The 18,915-nt window shown below is 35.2% G+C and overlaps 3 protein-coding genes across 3 annotated transcripts in view; 1 reads left to right on the forward strand and 2 right to left on the reverse strand.

The window, feature by feature from the left end:
• TM4SF19 (transmembrane 4 L six family member 19) overlaps positions 1-1,397 on the reverse strand; it is a 36,090-nt gene extending 34,693 nt beyond the window's left edge. Inside the window, exon 1 of the mRNA XM_074301548.1 lies at positions 305-1,397. The gene's annotated coding sequence lies outside the window, so the exon portion shown is untranslated. The remainder of the gene's footprint in view (positions 1-304) is intronic.
• Positions 1-18,915, forward strand: part of LOC141561646 (uncharacterized) — a 612,565-nt gene that overhangs the window by 61,598 nt on the left and 532,052 nt on the right. The window lies entirely within an intron of this gene.
• Positions 17,396-18,915, reverse strand: part of UBXN7 (UBX domain protein 7) — a 44,629-nt gene continuing 43,109 nt past the window's right edge. Inside the window, exon 11 of the mRNA XM_074301524.1 lies at positions 17,396-18,440. Coding sequence (XP_074157625.1) covers positions 18,279-18,440 — 162 coding nt within the window. The 3' untranslated portion in view covers positions 17,396-18,278. The remainder of the gene's footprint in view (positions 18,441-18,915) is intronic.

The following is an 18,915-nucleotide window of genomic DNA, read 5'->3' on the forward strand; positions in this document are numbered from 1 at the left end:
AAAGAAATGTAGATGCCAGTAAGGGATTTGACAGAGATAGGTAATGTGTCCCTAATATAAGGTAAAATTTCCAAAATCAAGAGTTATACTCTATAATTAGTTCTTATTATCTTAATATAGAACATAGATAAAAAGTTGACTGACCCACTAATTCAAAAAGCAATTTTTAAACATTTAAAAGTGTACTATTTACCAGGCAGGGTGCCAAGCGGTTGAAAAATTAAGAACAACTCAAAAAGAATGACAGCAGAGTGAGTAGATGCCCTGGTACTGAAATAGCAAAATCAATGGCTACTCACAGCACCTGGGATTCTTTTCTTCCTATCTGTGCCAAGTAAAGAACAGGAGTGACATTAAACTGTTTTCTCTTCCTCGAAGGAGCTGCTTCTGTCGTAGTCCCAGTCGAGCCTCACAAGGGTTATTTGCTTCTTGTGTAGGAGCTAAGAAAAATACACTGAGTGCATTGTGTGTGTGTGTGTGTGTGTCTACATATATACATTGCTCAGCATATACCTCTCCTTTCCCTCTGCCCTACATGGTCTCTATCTGAGGAATCTCTAAGTGGTTGCCTCTTTTCTGTCCCATCTCCCCCTCCTTTCTCCATGTGACTTCAAAAAAAGGAAAGAACATGCAATGGCTTTGCGAAGGAGCAAGATGAGTCAGTAGGAAGTGGGTCCTCTAGGGCAAGCCCTCCCATCTCCCCCTATTTCACAATCTCCTCAGGTTCTCAGGACATTCCCAGCTCTTCCTTTGCCTTACTGTATAGTCTGCAGTTAATCCAATATAGGTTAAAACCACAAAGAATTTTTACAAAGATTTCATCTATTTGTTTCAGGCTGAAGAATAAAATAGTTAATAACCTTTTAGCAAATTTATTTCTTAGAGTGCCCAAGTTTATTTTGAAGGATAATTATTTTTGTTTTAAATAAAATCCTGTCCCTTCCCAGATAATTTTTCTTTTAAAATAATGACTAAAATAGAATGGATTAAACCAAGCATTATGCTAAGCACTTAACAAATATTACAAAGATTTTCAATAATCATGGGAGGCAGGTACTATTATTATTATTATTTAGGGTAAGGTATCTGGGGTTAAGTGACTTGCTCAGGATCACACAGCTAGTAAATATTAAATGAATGAGGTCCCATTTGAACTCAGATCCTCCTGATTTTTAGGGCTGATACTTTATCCAGTGCACCATCAAGCTGCCCCTGCAGGTACTATTATTACTCCCCATTTTATAGCTGAGGAAATGGAGGTAAAGCCTGAGTGACTTGCTCAGGATCCCGCAGCACCTTGGCAGGGCTTTTTTCATTGTACTGCTTAAGCAGACTCATCTGCTTTTACAATGAAAACTGCCTTGGTCAATCTCATAGTTTCAGATTGTCGAGTTGAAAGGGTACTTGACAGATCTAGTTCAACTCTTGGTTTTTTTTTTTTTTTTTTTTTTTGGATAAGGAAATTGAGGCTTACACAGAGGAAGTAACTTATCCAAAATTATACAAATTAGTGATTAGAGATTAGGAAATTGGTCCCTTTAGTCTCATTGCTTTTTCCAAAGTACCACAGTGTCACTGAATTTAACTCCACTGATACCTCACTATAAGTACACAATAAAACAGATTTAGTAAAAAAAATTAAAATTCTTTAAGAGCAGGAACTATTTTATTTATTTTTTGGCAAAGCAATCGGTGACTTTCCCAGAGTCATACAACTATATATTTATCTATCTATTCATTCCCTTTTTTTGTGTGTGTGTGTGTGAGGCAATTGAGGTTATTTCATTTTTGCTTTTATATTCCCAATGCCTTAAGTGTCTAGCAAAGTGCTTGTCACAGAGTAGGCACTTAAATGTTATTGATTGGTTGATTGCTCCCCAGAATAAATACTTTCCTCTCCTATCTTCATATTCATGTTACTGTGTTAATTTTACATATTTTGTCTTTAAAAGTTTGTTCTCTCTCCCCTCCTAGCCCCTTCCTAAAGTCTGTCAAAATCTTACCCATTCTTCAAAGTCCAGCCCAAATACTTTCCCCCAGATCCTGCAAAAATGATCTCTCCTTCCCATATCACTTTATACCTTTTTTTTTTTTTTTTTTTTGGCGGGGGGGGGGGGGGGGGGGGAAGGGGTGGAGGAGGAGGAGGGAGGAGGGCGGGGAGAGGAGACCATCTACATATTAACTCTCCTACTAGACTTCTTTAGGTCTGGGACTGTCTTACTCATCTCTGTAACCTCTCCAAGGCCTAGCATGAGTAAGTATGAAATATATTGTCTTAACCGATTACTTAAAAAAACCCAAGTTCTTTTGTCCATCTAAAATTGTAATTGTGAGGTATAAGAACACAAGGGCAGATACACCTTTCTAAGGAACTTTGGAGTAGGGCCAGCCAGAGGATTGGTGAGGCAACTGGTATTGGAAAGTGCATTAAATTGAAAGTCCTGGTTCTGCCAATAACTGAGTGACTTTGATCAAATTCAACTTCTCTACATTTATTTCTGCATCTGAAATTGGGGGGGGGGGAGGACGAGGAGGGTTGGATAGGATTATTTTTAAGTTTCCTTCCAGTTCTAATACTCAGAACATTCTAAGTAAAAATAAATCCCTGTTAGGAAAACACATTCCTACTTTTAGTATTTGGATTTGCTAGGAGAGTTGCATTGGCTCTTCACTTTTCTGAGAGTTGATTATTATTGCAAACCTATCTTTACAAAAGCTACCATCCAGATAACTATGATAGACTTAGTGATATTCAGCAAAGCAGCGATCTAAGACAGTTCTGAAAAGTTTGGTTCTCCTAACTCCAAAGTGGTACTCTATGCACTGTGCCATCTAGCTGCCCCTAATTCCAATAAGAAATGCCTTCTACATCCAGAGAGAGAACTGTGGAGATTGAATATGGATAAAGGCATAGTAATTTCAATTTCATCTTTTTTGCTTATTTATTTGCTTCTTCTTTCTCATGGTTCCCCCCCCCCTTTTTGTATGATTTTTCTTGCACATGACAAATATGGTAATATATTTTAAAAGATTATGGACTGCTTGCTGTCTTGGGAAAGGGAAAGGGAAGAAAAAAAAATATGGAACTCAAAATCTTTAAAAAGAATATTGAAAACTATATGTATTTAGAAAAATAAAATACTATTAAGAAAACAAAAAAGAGCCATCATCCAAAGAAACCAGGAAAACTTTTTTTTTTAAATAGATCATACTATTGTTTTATTTGGCAAGGTCCTAGAATATTATGCCATCTAGATACTACTTACTGTAATTTTCTGAAAAAGTAGAGTAAACCATCAAAAAAGCCTATATTGGAAGAATAACTTTTGACTGGCTTAATGCTATGAGGAGAAAAAGAAAGGGACCAAGCTTAATCAACAATTAGAATTTAATCTTTGAAAGAAAAATTGTCAAATAGAATAGTGGGATTTCACAGGATAGCTATTCACAAAGGAAGCATTTGACTGTAATAAAGTAGCTTTACTGTATCAACAACAAAAAAACTTCTTAGAAAAAAAGGGATCTTGAATGAGGAGAAAATAAGATATATGCAGGATGGTTGGTGATGATTCTGTGTGTAGGTGTGTAGGAAGCGTTTGGTACAAGATAGAGTTAAGAAAATGAACTTGATTGGTCAGAGGGTTAAAAGAAAAGATGAGGAAGTCACTCAAAATAGACAACTGACTCAGCTCATTCCCAAATAGGGGAACAGGTTAGTCAGTACCCTTATGAAGCATTTGAAATTTCAATACCAGCTGATTGGGTGTGGGAGATGGGGAATCATTCCCTTATAGAGGAAAAAAGAGGAAATGTAAAATAGCTATATATCTAATCTAGACTTTGAAGAGGAAGTCTTCCCACCCTCTCTCTCTTTTCATTAATGGAAAACTATTGCAAATTATATCTGGGGTTTGGTTTACATTCTTTTACCCTTTAACTACCAACTTCCACCCAATGAAAGAGTGCTACTAAAGCATATAGGAAAATGATGAACTTATGGAAAAGATGGTTATCCGAATTGTAGCTAGACCACCCAACTTCTACATACCTGTTCCAAGAAAACCCTGAAATTCACAGCAAATGAAATAAGGATAAAAATAAAATTAAGATGGCCAATGAGAGAATTTATGATGATTAATTATTCACTTTAAATGTTATTTTTCTTGCTTTCTCAATTGAGGGAGGTAAGTGTGGAGAACTCAGATCTGAAAATAATTTTTTTAAAAAAGAAATTTAATGCAGATAAAAACAAACTTTTTTTACTTTTTTTTTTTTGGTCTGTTTTCTTTCACAACATGACTAATAGGAAATATATTTTGCATAACTATATGTACTTATGTAATCTATATCAAATTGCTTATTTTCTTAATAGAAAGTAAGAAGATAAAGGGAGGAAATCTGGAAATCAAAATTTTTAAAAATGTTAAATTATTTTATATGTAATTGTAGAAAAATATTTTTAAAAAAATTTCAAATAAATTCAATGACAAACAACAGTAATTTCCTCAACCCTAGAATGCGATAAAAGGTAGTCCGAAGTCAGTCCAAACTCTAAGAGCTGTGGGAAAATGAATTGCAAGTATCAGTGCAACCAGATCTGGACCAGGAACAGAGGTCATTTATAAGGCAGCATCCAGATGCCACAAGAACAGAGTACTACCCTTAAAACAGCTCCAGAACAAGGACTTTGCATCCTTTCCCTGAGCATCCTTTCCTGAGATTTCAGAGAGAGTTCTGCAGTTCTCTGAACTTCAAAAGATATAGGGAGATTAACCCTAAGAAGCAGAAGTCAGCATAAAAAGGAAGGAGACCCAGATAAAAAACAAAGCAGGACTGATCATTCTATCTCAAAGTGTAGCAGGAGTGGCTGGTCTTGACTCAAACAAGTACCAATTCTGGAACCAAAGCTTTAAAAAGAAAATAAAACAGCAACCAATATTAAAAATTATTGCAAATATGGCCAAAGTGGCAGAGAAAAGGCAGGCACTCTGCCTGAACTCTCCCTCAAATCCCTCCAAATACTTTATTAATGCCTCAAAACAAACTGAGTAGCAGAACCCACAAAAAGATGTAGTGAAATAATTTTCCAGTCCAAGACCACTTACAGGGTTCAACAGGAAAAATCTGTTACATCCAAGTGACAGCAGAGTACCATCCATTGCAAAGCAAACCCTGGCAAACCAAGGTCCTGGGGGTGACTGAATCAGAGATGGTTCTGGACCTCTGAGTCCACAGACAGCATGGAATCCAGCTCCTGGTCACAAGGAGATTGCAGGAGTCCCTTTGCTGGCCCAGGAGCCAAAACCATGTTGCACTGTTCATACTTGAATCTGGGTCCCAGTCCTGGGTCTCTATCCCAGGGTGAGAAGTGTTACTATACCAGAGCTTTCAGCCTCAGGAGAGTGGGGTCCCTGCTCACAGTTCCAGGATGGGAAAAAGTGCTGTGGTCCCTCACAGATCAGTGCACAGTACAGGAGAGTAGTCAACACATCTTTCCTTAGTTCATACTACCTTGAAAGCTGAAAACTTCTAGGCCCCAGAACTACCTCTGAAAACAGTTGCCGTGTCAGTATGGGACAGTGCCCCTTCCACTCTGGAAACAAGAGCCTTACTTTAGTTAAAAGTCAAGCTATATCAGACTTGTGGAGGAGGAAGGAGTTTGTGTCCAAGGGAGAACTAGAGACCATTATTGATCACAAAATAGAACATTTTGATTACACCAAATTAAAAAGTTTCTGCACAAACAAAACTAATGCAAACAAGATTAGAAGGGAAGTAACAAATTGGGAAAAAATTTTTACAGTTAAAGGTTCTGATAAAGGCCTCATTTCCAAAATATACAGAGAATTGACTTTAATTTATAAGAAATCAAGCCATTCTCCAATTGATAAATGGTCAAAGGATATGAACCGACAATTTTCAGATGATGAAATTAAAACTATTTCCACTCATATGAAAGTGTTCCAAATCACTACTGATCAGAGAAATGCAAATTAAGACAACTCTGAGGTATCATTACACACCTGTCAGATTGGCTAAGATGACAGGAACAAATAACGATGAATGTTGGAGGGGCTGTGGGAAAACTGGGACACTGATGCATTGTTGGTGGAGTTGTGAAAGAATCCAACCATTCTGGAGAGCAATCTGGAATTATGCCCAAAAAGTTATCAAAATGTGCATACCCTTTGACCCAGCCATACTACTACTGGGCTTATACCCCAAGGAACTACTAGAGAAGGGAAAGGGACCTGTATGTGCCAAAATGTTTGTGGCAGCCCTTTTCATAGTGGCTAGAAGCTGGAAGATGAATGGATGTCCATCAATTGGAGAATGGTTGGGTAAACTATGGTATATGAATGTTATGGAATATTATTGTTCTATAAGAAATGACCAACAGGAGAAATACAGAGAGGCTTGGAGAGACTTACATCAACTGATGCTGAGTGAAACGAGCAGAACCAGAAGATCATTATACACTTCAACAATGATACTGTACGAGGATGTATGCTGATGGAAGTGGATTTCTTCAACATAGAGAAGAGCTAATCCAATTCCAATTGATTAATGATGGACAGAACCAGCTACATCCAGAAAAGGAACACTGGGAAATGAATGTAAACTGTTATTTTTACCTTCAGAATCCAATTCTTCCTGTGCAACAAAAAATTCGGTTCTACACACATATATTGTATCTAAATTATACTGTAATATATTTAACATATATAAGACTGCTTGCCATCTGGGGGAGGGGGTTGGGGGGAGGAAGGGAAAAAATCTGAATAGAAGTAAGTGCAAGGGATAAGGTTATAAAAAATTACCCATGCATATGTACTGTCAAAAAATGTTATAATTATAAAATAAAATAAAAAATTAAAAAAAAAAAAAGTCAAGCTATAAGACAGAAAAGGAGCAAACAGTAGAAAAAGATTCTGACTGTAGGAAATTACTGTGGTACCAGGGAAGATAAAAACACATTATCAGAAGGCGGCAACAAAGTCAAAATTTCTACATCCAAACCTCAAAGAAAAGTATGAATTGGCACCAAGCCATGGAAGAGCTGAAAAGGTATTCTAAAATCAAGTAAGAGAGGTAGAAGAAAAATTGAGAAGAGAAACGAGTGATATAAGAAAATCATGAAAAAAAGTCAACAGCTAGATAAAAGAGGTATTTAAAAAATACTGAAGAAAATAACATCTTAAAAAACAGAATAGACCAAATGACAAGAGGCCCCTCCAAAAAACAAAATAAAAAGAATGCCTTAAGAAAATTTATGTGTACATGTATATGTATGTATATATATAAATACACATACGTATAAATGAATGTATATATACACACAAAAAAAAATTCACTGAAAATAACTCCTTAAAAAGTAGAATTGGTCAAATGCAAAAGGAGGTACAAAAGCTCAATGAAGAAAATAATTCCTTAAAAATCAAATCAGGCAAGTGAAAGCTAATAACTTTCAAAATCAAAAGAATGAAGAAAAAAAAGAAAATGTGAAATATCTCATTGAAAAAACAACTGACCTAGAAAATACATCCAGGAGATGATATAATTTAAGAATTTTTGGACTACCCAAAAGCCATGATCAAAACAAGAGCCTAGACATTATCTTTCAAGAAATTATCAAGGAAAACAGCCCTGATATTCTAGAAACAGAGCATAAAATAGAAAATGAACAAATCCACTGATCACCTCCTGAAAGAGACCCCCAAGTGAAAATTCTCAGAAATATGGCAAAAAAAAAAAAAAAAAAAATTAGTCAAATTTTAAAACTCCCAGTTCAAGGAGAAAATATTATAAGTAGTTAGAAATAATTAAAGTTTCATGGAATCACAAGGATAACACAAGACTTAGCAGCTTTTACATTAAAAGATATATTCCAAAAGGCAAAGGAGATAGGATTCTAACACCTATCCAGCAAAAGTGAGTATAATTCTTCAGGGGAAAAATGGCCATTCAAAGAAATAAGAGAACTTTTAAGCATTCCTTATGAAATGATCAGAGCTGAATAGAAATTTTGACTTTCAAATACAAGACTCAAAAGAAGAGTAAAAAGGTATATAGGAAAGAGAAAGCACAAGAGATTCAATAGTTATAAACTATTTACATTTCTATGAGAAAATATAATTCTCAAACTCCTAAAAACGTTCTCATTAGAACATAGGAAGCACAATTGTGAACTGTATATGATGGGATGACTATCTAAAAAAAAAAAAAAAAATTAAGAGATGAGACAGTAGAATGCATAGGAAGGAGAAAGGGAAAGGCAGAATGGGATAAATTATCTGACATAAAAAAGCCCAACAAAGACTTTCTAGTGGAAGGGAAGAAAGTTCGGTGGAATTCGTCTCATCAGAATTGGTTCAAAGAATTTGGAAAAACATACACACTCATAAGCTTAACATATAGGAAATGAGGGCAGAAGGAGTTAAGAGAAAGGGAAAAGAGCTGATAGAAGAGAGGGGCAGATTGGGAGAGGTAAAAGTCAGAAGTAAAACACATTTGAGAATGGACAGGGTGGAGAGGAGATTCTTGAGAAGATAGTGGAGTAAGAAAACTTTTGGCTCTCCAATTTCTCTCCACACAAAAAGACAGAACATCACATCAGAGCAGTAGAAATAAACTTGGAGCAAAACAGTACTCTTTCTAAGACAGAGAAGACCCCAGGAAAGATCCAACCTAAGGGAGCAGAAGTTTAAGCCAGAGTTAAGTGCAAACTCTGCAGAACCAACAAATAAGCCCTGGGGCAGTTAGGTAGAGAGGCAGCCTCAGAAACTTTCATTTTGCAGTGTAGATGGGGGAGAAGTAATTGAGGGATCTTCCACTGTCCACAGCAGAACTGACCAGACACGTCCTGGGCTGTGGCTGCATGGAAAACTAGCACACAGCAAGTGAGCCTCAGAATGAGGGAAGGGGATTTAATTGTCTGGGGTCCTTACAGGAGGGCAAATTTCTTGGTTACAGGTTCAGGGCAGAGGATAGCTGTGGTTTGCAGCCATCTGAGGGACCTTAGGGAGCAAGATCATCTGTGGGGCACTCTGGCTGGGGTGGCTTCAGAAGAGAGAAGAGAGCCAGTTGGGCCCTGAGATAGATCTCTTTCAGAAAATAACATTTAAGTAGTTTAGGAGACTTGGAGCATCATTCTCCATGGGCTACAAATTGATTGCACTAGTAGCTGCTAAAAACAAAAATAAAAATGAGTAAGCAAGGGAGAAAGAACCCAGCGATCTGGATTCATTTTCAAAGGAGGATAATGGAACTAAAAAAAGCCATTCTTTTTTTTTTTTAATGACAAAGGTCAAATGGATCCCAGCACAAAGAACTCTTGGAAGAACTTTAAAAAGACTTTTAAAGTTGAATAATGGACACACTAGTAGATGTTACTCATTTTGAAAATTACGTATTCTAATATTTTGAGAAACAGAAAATATGTATGACCTTAAGCAAGTCACTTGACATATATAGGTCTTCTGTAAATAGAAAAAGCTGGGGCCATGTGACTTTTTTTTTTTTTTTTTTGCCCAGGATCACACACCAAAGTGTTAATAGTCTGAGAGCATATTTGAACTCAGGTCCTCCTGACTTCAGGGGTAGTGCTCTATCCACTGTGACAACTAGCTGTTCCAAACATATGGCTTCTAAGATTCCCACTCACCATCAGCTTTGAGGATACATACAAAGTAGATGTAAATTTTGTGGAACAGTCCAATGTTGAGGGTACTCAAAAATAGTATTACAATAGTATGTACTAATTCAGAAGCTCCATGCCTTTGATGCAATTCAATTTAAAATTGAATTAATGAAAAAAATTGAGAATTTTTATTCCACAAAAACAAAATACAAGAATACTGAAAACAGTTTTTGTTTTTATTTCCAAGATCAAATATTACAACAGGACATTTACATGTATTTATAAAAAAAAAATGCAGCAGTTGTGTTTATAGATCAGGTGTCCTTGAGTTTGGTCCCTCTCTCAGCACAGTGAGCTGATGTCTAAAAAAGACTTTCCCATCCCTCCCCCAACCCCCCAGCTTCAAGTTGCAATATCAGTATAAAGCAACTGGGTACAACATAGTAGGAATATTCACAATTTGGTATGGCCAAAGCTAGATCACCACCAACTGGAAAGAGAGCCTAATTTAGAAATTATTTATAGATATAAGCAAACATCCAATAATCTAAAAGTTCTGTGGGCTTAAATGCACAACTGGAACTATGAATTGAATTTTAGTGAACAGTTAAAGTTTTAACCAATGTCATCCTTTTCTGCCTCATTTAGATTTCCTGGTACATTCTTGTACCTTCTCAGTATCTTAAAAACCACTTACTAGAAACATAGGAAGTTCTTTTGTTTTGACAAAATGACACTAACATTCTTTCAGTGCCCTTCATTCACTAGTCCCATAACTTTATAGCACTAGGAATAGCCACAAAAAGGAATAATACCACTTAGCACCATGGGATAAAAGGCCCAGAAAAATCAAATGTTCATCTTAGCACATAGGACATGTTAAAAATACTTTTATGAAACTACTTTCTTTAGTCTGCTAACAGGTTGGGTTTAACAATATGACAGGGTTTAACCTAGGAATCAAATCCAGAAGCCTCTCCTTAAAAGAACAATGTTGGTAATACTATTGGTAACACTAGTCCCTTTGTTAGAATAATGGAATTTACAACTTCCTAAGAAAATTCTAAATTTTGTTAGTAATTTCTCAATTAAATGTTCATCTTGGTTTTATTATTTTTTAAAAAATCAAATTGTTGAAAATTTCCATTTCTTGATTGTGTCAGAATAACATGGAAGGTAGGACAGAGGAAATAAAAAACATGAAAATAAATTAAAAACTGGTAAAAAGCATGCTAGAATTTTACATCCCAGATGACTCAACTGAACACAAAGTGTTCATTAGCAATGACTTTTCTATGCAACTTACACATATTTATGACAATTTCTTTGTATGACTAAAAAAAAAATGACTATAGTCAATATTTTGCAAGAGTCAAAGGGTAAGCAGTTAGCTCTAGAAAAAGTCCTTTAAGGAACTAAGTTGTCAAGCTCCTTGTTCCTCACACTCATAGCTTTTAGAACTGTTAAATTTAACTGATTATCCAGTAGTATATACTTAAAGGAAAAGGAACCAACAAAAAATTATGAAAATGTATTAAAACTTGTTTCCCAGCAAGTATTTTACGTTTTCCTAAACCTATGTACCAATATGGGAAAATAAGGAGATTTAAGACTCCAAAGGATTAAACAGATCATATCACAAACTTGTTATTCACATAAAAAAAAATAAAAAAAATAAAGGGCACAAATCATTCTCGTTTTGATAACCAAAATATAAAGAAATTCTTTGGTGGTATAAAATTCACTATATGTGGAGTTAACCTATGGGAAACTCAAAAAAGTCAAAGAGCAGTTAAGAAAACACAGATTAAGATGACACATCTATTCATGTTTTGAGCCATACCTATTTATTGAACTGACAGTTTTCCATTTTAAAAATTGTGAGAAAGGCATTTGTCTGATCTTGTCACACTCTGACAGCAAGGTACCCCAGAAGAATTTAGATTCCGATGCCACTCAAAGCACAAATCCTCAATAACTCACACCAGACACTTCCAATATGAAAATATGCACGAAGGAATAAAAATAACAAATCACATCTATCTCCTCAAAGTTCCTACTAGATCCCCTGCCCAATGGGAGACTGTCAGAAAGCAAAGAAAGAATTTTACCATTAGGAGAATTCTATTTCAAGACCACACAGATATTTGAATTGCGAAGTCGATCATATTCACTAAATATTGAATCCCTTTATGTGCAAATTACCATCTGAGATAACTTCATTTTTACTTAGCATTAGTTAAATGTGGCAAGGAAAAATAGTTCAATAAACTTTTTTCTTTTTAAAAATCAATTAACATTCATATTTTGTTCTACTTTTTAAAAGACTGAGTCCTCCACAAGGATACCAATTTTTAGGTGGAGTTTAGCAAGAATTATTTTTTTGCAATAGTATTTTTGTAGAAGTGACTAATTGCTGCTTTTAGCTATGGCCCAAATTCAACACAGCAAGCTGTAATATTCATAAATTAATACATTAACCTATATTGCATAGGCAAGATTACCATAGATGTTTCTTCTATTATTTTAAATTTTACCATTAGTTCCCAGGTATGATAAATTTCTGACTAAAGTAGATCGTCATTAATTCAATTTCACTTCAAACAGTATCATTTGGCCAAAAAAAAAAAAAAAAGCCTGAATCACAAATTATAATAGCTATCACTTTGACTAAGTGAGCCAGGCACTGCAATGGCATTCCGTGAAACATATCACACAAGTTTCAGAGTATCTCCCTCCTACAAGTAAAGAAAGAATAAGCAAAGATTTTGACAAGTGAGTTAGGAGGGAAATGCTAGTCTGCTTATTTTATAGGCTTTTAGTAACGTAGCAATTATAGTATCTACTTCTCCCTTCTGAGGCCAATAGAATTCTACAGGGCAAAAAAATACCCAACAAGAAGCACAGGGAGGACACTCACCTCTGATTTGTTTCTGGAAAAAGATTTTCCTATCTACTTCTCCAAAAGTGACATACGTCAGATACTAAGTTTTAGAAAATGAATTCCCTTAAACACAACTCAATGCAACAATCAAATTTCAAGGAATGTTGTTTTTTTTTTTTTTTTAAATTGACAACAGAGAAAAAAACAGCATATTTCAAGGAAAGTGTCACTTAGTAAATATCATAAACTCTCATAATCAATAAATATGAATTCAATGGCATAAGACCTTCAAAATCATCATATTTATCTTGAAACTGTACTTGACAGCAAGTTATGTTATCAGCAGTACTGTCTCATGGGATAGACAAAGTTATTGCTGAAAAGGCAAAAAATCCTGTAGGGACAGTAGGTTAACACATTCATTTGTTAAAAACTCAATTAATACCTTTAGCATTGAAAAGCCATTCCTCTGTTGGGGAATGCTAAGGCTTTTATATATATAGTTGATAAAAACATTAAAAACAAACAAACAAACAAACAAACCACTTCACTACTTAAGGAACAGGACAAACCAGAGAATGTCTTCCCAACAGTTGACAGGAATACTTTTCTATTTGTGTTCAACTTTATAAACTTAGTCCTTTTTAACACTTTAGGTGATAAAGGAGGTGAACACCTAACATGATAAGTGCTTCTAAGAGACAAAGTGCAAAATATGGGGAAAATATGGAAAAAAAAAGGAACATAGGGAGATGCCTTTATCAGTTTCTATCTTTTCGCAGATCAATTTAATGGGGGGGGAGGGGGAAGATGGAGAATAAGTGGGCCTATGATAAAGGAAACTCCTGGAAAAATAAACTCTCTCTACTACTGAAAGTAAGAAAAGTCTTTGTAACTAGTAGCCTAGGGGAATCTTGGAAAGTTTCTTAAAAACAAACAAAACCAAACCAAAAAGACAGATTTAGATTCCAAAACTAATTTTCACAAAATTACCCAGGCAGTTTCAGCAAAAATAGCCAACAAAACAAGAAAAGTTCAATGTCATTATACCAGTTGGGCTTGATTATCTTTTATTTGGAGGCAATATTGATCAGGAACTAAAGTGTTATATCACTGGACCATTATTGAATTTTAGCAGGCAGGGACTGATTATTGGTCAAAAAAACCATTTCTTGAACAAAGAAAGTCTTCTGGGACAACCTATAATAAAACGAGAGAACATCTAGAAATACTTGGCATGTGACAAGGAGCTTTGATTCTAAGTTGTATTAAGTACTAGAGGTTCTATCAAGTAGTCCTTTCTCTTAAGTGTCTAATATGGGATATTCACTGAGTAAGCTATAATCTCACAGCTAAACCTAGAAATCTAATCCAGTTGTTAGCAATCTTGTCATTGTATTAAAATCAGGCCTTTATGTCCTACCCATTTCACAATTAACATCTTTTCCAAAAAGTTTTCTCTAATCACTATAGTCCACACTGCTCTTTATCTTCTCTGAACTTCTAATACATTTTTCAAGCTAATTGTTTCATTTGTGTTGTATCCCCCTAACTAGGTTTCAAGCTCTTTGAAAATCAGGGTTCTATACTAAGCTTTTTTGTTTGTTTTAAATGTTCTATTAAGGAGTTCATCATGAGTCTCTTCTGGGTCACAGAACAGTCAGGATTCAACAAATATGAGACAAGTGAGAGGCAGAGTATAGTAGTGCTGAACCTGGGAGTCAGGAAGACCTGACTATTTATGACACTTGTGTGATCATAAAAGTTTAGCTTAACTGAGGCAATTTTCTCATATGGAAAATAGGATAGTGATACCCAAATGAGATGTTATAAAGCCCTTAAACAGATAAGTGAGACTACTGATATTTGAAGACTTAAGAGACTCTATCCTTTTCTGAAGATGTGAAAGTACATTGACAAGAATAATTATGTGTTTTTCTTTTTATTCCTGACAAACACTTAACAACTGAAGTATTTTTTTCCCTTTAAAAAAACAATTTCCTAATTAGTATTATAAGCTAGCTCTTCAAAACAGCTGATTAGGAACTTTCTATGCTTAAGTTCTTTTCAAAATTTGCTACCATTTTTCCCTCTTTTTCCTTCCCTAATTTTAATAGAGCCAAATTAAAGTCCAACAATTTTAAACTTTAAGCTTTGTTAATAAAGGGAGGAATGTACCTTTGAAATAGAACTGACTACCATAATTAAAAACAATCTTTTTTCCCAAGTTATAAAAATCTTGTCTTTTAGTGGGTGCTCTCTACATCAAATTTTAAAGTAACTCTTTATCTTAAATTCTCCTGAACTCACTTTTCCCTACCAGTTCCCAAATAACTCCTCTGGCCTGGCTTATTTCTCAAGTGTGTACCCTTCCCCACCATCCCCCCTCCCCCCAATCCTTCCCACCTATTAAAAACCCTCCCCATCCTGCCCTACTGTAGTGAAGAAAATAACTATTGCTGTCAAAGCAGTTGAACTGTTGTGTAAAGTTATACTTTGTGTATATGGATGCTGACCCTAGAGATGCTTTCCCCTGAAGATCAAAGCAGGTTAGGAAAAGCATCAAAGTAGAGGAAATAAAATACTGTAAGAGGACTGTGCTGAGACATTCTTTGTCTTCAGATGACTATAGTTTCTTTATCTCTGACTCCCCTCCTTCTAGTTACCACTTAGACCAGTAGCACAACCATTTAGTGTAGTTCATTTAAACCATTTCTTCTCAACAATCCTTCTCCTGAAATAGTACTTTCAAAAACTAGGGCAAAACAAGAGCTTTTACAATCACAGTATTTTCTCCCTTTTCTTAGTCGAGAGACACTGAAATGCAAAAGAAATCTTGAAAGAAGCCAAAATGTACAACCAATGTGCTTCTTTCTCAACCTACTTAAAAGAGTTCCACCATAGCTAAACCACAGCACTCTTTGCCTCCAAAATAGCCAAAAATCACTGTTTAAGATTTTTGAAGACAAAAAAAGTATTAAAAAAGGAAGTGAATTAATTTTAAGTAGAGAAGCAATAAATTTTTCTGGGATTAGAGAATGTTAAGATAAAGTACCCATTCCATTGAGAGAGTGGTAGCTTACTGGGGCCTTAACCACATTAAGATAGTTATATTTCTATTGTGAAATAAAGTAATTCAATAACCACATTCTGAACTCCAAGGCCAATGCATACTTAGGATGGGAGAATCCTTGCTCTCTTTTCATATGCCTGTTTTTCAGTTTTCAATCCTCTCTTCTGCTCTCAAGATTCACTATATTAAATAGAAAATCATCCAATAAAGACTGGGCTTTATCAGCAGGAATGGAACCCACATTTGAAAAGTGACGACCACTTTGGAGACGACCAAAGGAACTGGGCAGAGGGTTCAATGGGTGATTTACCAGAGATTATTTCACACACTCAGCTGTCACAAAACTGTACCTCACAAGCTGACCTACTTCACTGGTCTTTCCCCTACTCCTAGAAAACACCCTGACCTTATGCCATCTGAAAACTCAAGATTTCTGAAACCTTCTCTAATCGAAATCCACCATTTCTTTCCTGTGTACTGATAATACACAGTTGTTTCTCCTTAAGTGCTCATATCTAAGGCCTTCCAATATTGTTTGCAGAGATTACCAAGAAAGTTGTGTTTTTGCAAGTCATCAGAAGCTGCTGGCAAATCTGTGGACCCTGTGCAAAAACACCAAAGTGATGCTGTTTAGTCACCAATTTGGATAGATAACTCTGACTCAATGCATACAGGAAACTGTAATTATATAAATATATTTATAAATATTTATACAATTATATAGTTATACATAAGCACTTACACAGACTTAGGAAAATGTAAGGACATTCATTTGTAAAGATCCATTAAAGAATAAACAGACTTTCCCATGATTTTCCTATAGAAGACATATTTCATTCTTTAGTGAGGTTACCTCACTAATCATTAGAAATCACATTCCACAATTGTGTACTGACAAAAGATAATCCCCCATCTCCCTTATCTCTGGGGTGCTAAAATGTTAGATCTCTTAAAATAGGAAGCCTAAAAGTCTCTGAAAATATATCTGAATTTGAGTTACAAGTTAAAGTTTTTACTTTATTTCCAACATTAGCAATTTGCTTTTCCTCTAAGGTGCAGAAATGAACCAATCTAAATAGCAGTGTGACAAAACTGGGTATATGTTATATAGTATGATCTCTACATAGACTTAAGTTTTAGTTCTATTGTCATTTTTACCGCAGTCTACTTTCCTGCTAGCGCATAATAAGGAAGAGGTAAGTGAATAGTGTTGCTTTCTTCTTTGGAACTGAAATATCAAATTTTCACTTTACCTACAAGTAATTTAAATGAGGTTTTTGGTGGCAGGGGAAAATATAACTGTTGAAGATTACTAAGAGCAGCTTTTCTCACTCCAATTAGTAAATGCTGCTTTATGGACTGAGTTTAAAAGTGTTTTCTTAAGATGCTTTCAAGTTCTGATGCCACTGCTTTGGCTGTAATAGGTGAAGACAGAACCAAAATCTTAAAGTAGCACAGTTTAAATAATCAGGATAAGCATCTTAAAAACTATTTTATCCTGGGGATAAAATGAATTTGCATTATTTCTAATTAAAGAAATCCACCATTCAGAGTTATTATTTTTTTCTTTTCTCTGAGGCAGTCCTACAGCACCATAGATAAAAATCAAGCAAGACCAATTTCTAATTTACAGTTACCACTTTACTGCATGATTGTAAAACTATAACTTTTTAAAAAAAGACAAAACCAAAATATCTCCTGCCATTTTTAAATCTTTTGTTGGACCCAGAAAACAAAAGAGGCCAGGAAACGCTATGCTGTCCTAAAAGTAAACACATTCCTTTTCCCAAACACAGTAAAAGTTTTTGAAAGTTTATGGAAAATCTTAAAATATCAATAGCTTGAAAATGGATATAAAGGATTCAGTAATTTCACTGAATTATTATTCACTCCTACTGTTGGTATCAATAGTTTCCATAAAATAATTTTGAATAATAGCAACAGAAAAACTAAGACAGGAGAGTTGAAAGCCATTCTAATCTATATTATCCCATATTTGACAATCAGTTTCCCAATAGCATATATACCATGAACTATTCTTCTACAGGAGAGATGAGGGAAAGAGAAATTTAAATTTTTTTGTGTGTGTGACAAACTATCATAAGGAGTGATTTTCTCCACATAAGCCGAAGCCTGGGTATTTTGTTACATGATATTTCTTACATGAAACTAAAAAAAATAAAATAAAATCGAAGAAACCGGTTTGGATTTTGGTTTTTTTTTTTTTTGTTTTTTTTTTTCTCCTAAGAGTAAAGAATAAATTGGGGATGGGAGGTGGGTTTTTTTTTTTTTTGGAGGGGGAATCTGGCCCTTCCTCTGAGGCTACAGGAAAACAAGGTTATGTTATTTTTCTTATTTCTAGAGAGTGATGTACAAGACAGCATCCCTCTTTCCCAAACAGAACAAGCATTTCCTGTTGTATTAGGACAGATGGTATATACTTAGGTTTTCATTTGGTCACCAGATAAAGGGTTTTGTAAAAGGAAGAAAGAGGAGAGAGAAGGAAGGACAGAAGAGAGAGGGAAAAATGCTGAGGAGGAGAGCCCAGACAAAGAGGAGAGTGGGTGGGGGCCGCTTGCCCAATTTGGCTCTGTGGTCCTAGAAGCCAAACTGCATACTCAGGGACGAAGTTATCCCAAGTAAAAGGTCGAGGGGCAGCTGAGAGAGGTCAGGCCACGGTGCTAATTTCTTTCCTGTACAAAGACAGTCTCTTGAGGACAGAGGCCTGCCTCTTGTAATGTAATGTCATAGTCAAGGTGAGAAAGCTTCCTTCGAGGGAAGTTGGTAAGAAGTTCAAAACGTTCATTTGGATATCCTTTTGACTGCACATGCTTCACCAGAGCCTAGAACAGAGAGAGTGAGAGAGTGTATAAGCAACTGGTGAGGACAGAAACAACATTTAACATGTAGTAAATCATATACAATAAAGTTTTACTTAGATAGTACTTATTAAGCTGTCTTTTAAAATAAAAAAATTAAAGTAAATTATTAAAGTAAAGTAAAAAATTAAAGTAAAGGAATATAATTTTAAATATTTCTTCATGATTCAGTCATAATTATTATAACTATTAATTACTATTCTGTATTATACTACAAATAATGGCTTGACTGGCACTGAGGAATAAGGGTATCTATAGAAATAATCCCATTCGGCTGTGCATTCAGTTTTTGCGTATTTTAGAAAACATTTTATTGTTCTCTTCTGTCTGCTCATAATTTCTTGCCGTTCTCAGTAAGCTACTTTCTAATAGCCCCCTTCAAAAAACAAAAACAAAAAAACCAACCCACTGTTCTAATTATGCGTTCACTATTTAGCTG

The sequence above is a fragment of the Sminthopsis crassicaudata genome, chromosome 3, assembly GCF_048593235.1.
Source record: "Sminthopsis crassicaudata isolate SCR6 chromosome 3, ASM4859323v1, whole genome shotgun sequence".
Classification (NCBI taxonomy): Eukaryota; Metazoa; Chordata; class Mammalia; order Dasyuromorphia; family Dasyuridae; genus Sminthopsis; species Sminthopsis crassicaudata.